Here is a 1,919-nt window from a genome sequence, read left to right as displayed (position 1 = left end):
GAAGAAGAACGGATGCTAGTACGCGCCCCCCAAACCCAAAAGCGAAAAGGTTCATTGTAGTTACGCTTAAGGAATTTAGTTAGGGTATACTCGTTTGGCACCAACAGGCTTTGATTCTTTTACGACCCTCACCCGCCAAGGCAGGTGCGCACTCTGCTAGTACTTGTGTGCTCACACCACTACACTGTGGGGGGTGCCCGAGCATGATGTATGTGCGCGTCTGTGCGTGTGTGGGACAGACGTTGTTGTCCGACGTAACAGCAGCAGCAGCAGGTATTCGTATTTCGTTATGCCGCTCTCGCTGACACCGGTGCGAGCCAACCTGGAGGCGCTTCCACACAAAACTCAAAAGCACAACTATTCGCAGACCTACGTCTGGGACGGCGCCGCTAGCGCTAGTCTATTCACAGGCCTTGATTGAGAAGAATCTTAAAATACGATTGGCCTCTCTCTCACAGCACGCTGGCACACGACAAAGACGCGGGCTGGCGCGGACTGGCACACACAATTTGAGAAGAAATATACATCGTATCGCGGCGCGCTAGTCTATGAGAGGCTCACAAAAAATTCACACACAAGCAAGAACATCCATCCCCGGCCGGGCCCCCCAAGGTCACGCAAGGGCCAGAGAGAGAGTCGACGACCGTCGCCTCGGACTGGCTCGCGAACGAGCTGGCCGAGCACGGAGAGATTGATGCGGCATGCCGCGACAAATATGTCATGCACCTGATGACGGCCGCCGGCGCCTCGGCGCCGGCCGACGCCGTGTTCAGGTTCACGGCTGGCGAGGCGATGCAGACCGAGGACGACGACGAGGACACCGACCGCTCCGAGGAGGGGGGGGTGTCCGACTTGTAGCTGGCCTCACCCATATCTTACCCTCTGCCCCCCCCTCCTGCTACCCCCCAGGCTAGATGTAGTCACAGATAGCCCCACACGGCCCCTTACCCCTTCACCCTCGCCTCGCTGCTTGGTGTTTCTGAACACGTAGACGACCACGCTGTGGGGGTTGTGTTATAGGAGTAGGAGTGGGGTGCAGGTTGTGCTCACCCACGGCACCGGGCCGGTGCTTGCACTTTGAATGCCGTGGGGCTCCTGCCCGTGTCCCGGGCGTGGAGATGCGAGGGTCGCCCCCCCTTGCCCCACCACTTTGTGTGTGTGGAGACGTTTACCTTACCTTACCTTACCTTAGAGAGAGAGTCGCGCGGGCACGCGGGCGGCGAGACCTCAAGCAGACGGGTGTGCCTTGCGGTGCTTTGTTCACTCATTTTAACGCCGATTTACACGCGGGTGTTGATGCGCAATCAAAGAATGACATTTTATTCGACATAGAGCTTGGACAACATGGTTTTTGCCGTGTCTGCATGTCTGGAACTGCAAATCTTACAGAGTCTCGCGAACCGAGAGAGTGGGAACAGCCTCGAAGCAGCTGCGTCTCTCACAGTCAGTGTCTAGCTAGTCCCAAAATCTCAATACACCGGGTCACGGAAGGATATTAGAGCCTCTTCGTTGTTGACACCGACTGGTGATGCATGTGTGTGTGTGTGTTTGGTGTGTATGTGCGTTGGCTGGGGGGATGTCTCTACTTCTCGGCATTTTCGATCACCTCTCCAAGATCGGCGGCGAGGGTGAGCATCTCCTCATTGTCTGCGTCGTTCTCCAGCTTCGCCATCACCTCCGCGAGGCGCGCCTTGAGCGCCGTCACGACCTCGCCCTTATGCGCCGTCTGCTGTGCGTTGCCTGGATCAGCAACCAGCGCTGCCTGGATCGTCTCGAGCTGCGCACGCAACTCTTCTGTCGTTTTCGGCTTGGGCTTGGCTGGCGGCAGGCACGTGTGATCTCGAGCAATCTCGAGCAATCTCGGGCGACCTCGGGCGACCTCGGGCGACCTCATGAGAGCTCGGGCGAGAGTACAGACT

The 1,919-nt window shown here is 57.8% G+C and overlaps 1 protein-coding gene across 1 annotated transcript; it reads right to left on the bottom strand.

Annotated features, from left to right (window-relative positions):
- Positions 1 to 1,582: 1,582 nt before the first annotated feature.
- Positions 1,583 to 1,777, bottom strand: EMIHUDRAFT_255563 (hypothetical protein; the record flags this gene model as incomplete). The annotated part of the gene is made up of 1 exon (XM_005772249.1): positions 1,583 to 1,777. A coding segment is annotated over one exon (195 nt), but the record flags the coding sequence as incomplete, so codon positions are not given.
- Between the last annotated feature and the right edge of the window lie 142 nt (positions 1,778 to 1,919).

This window comes from Emiliania huxleyi (assembly GCF_000372725.1).
Source record: "Emiliania huxleyi CCMP1516 unplaced genomic scaffold EMIHUscaffold_3606, whole genome shotgun sequence".
Classification (NCBI taxonomy): Eukaryota; Haptophyta; order Isochrysidales; family Noelaerhabdaceae; genus Emiliania; species Emiliania huxleyi.
The sequence above is the reverse complement of the archived record's forward strand: the minus strand, read 5'-3'. Positions and strand labels throughout refer to the sequence as shown.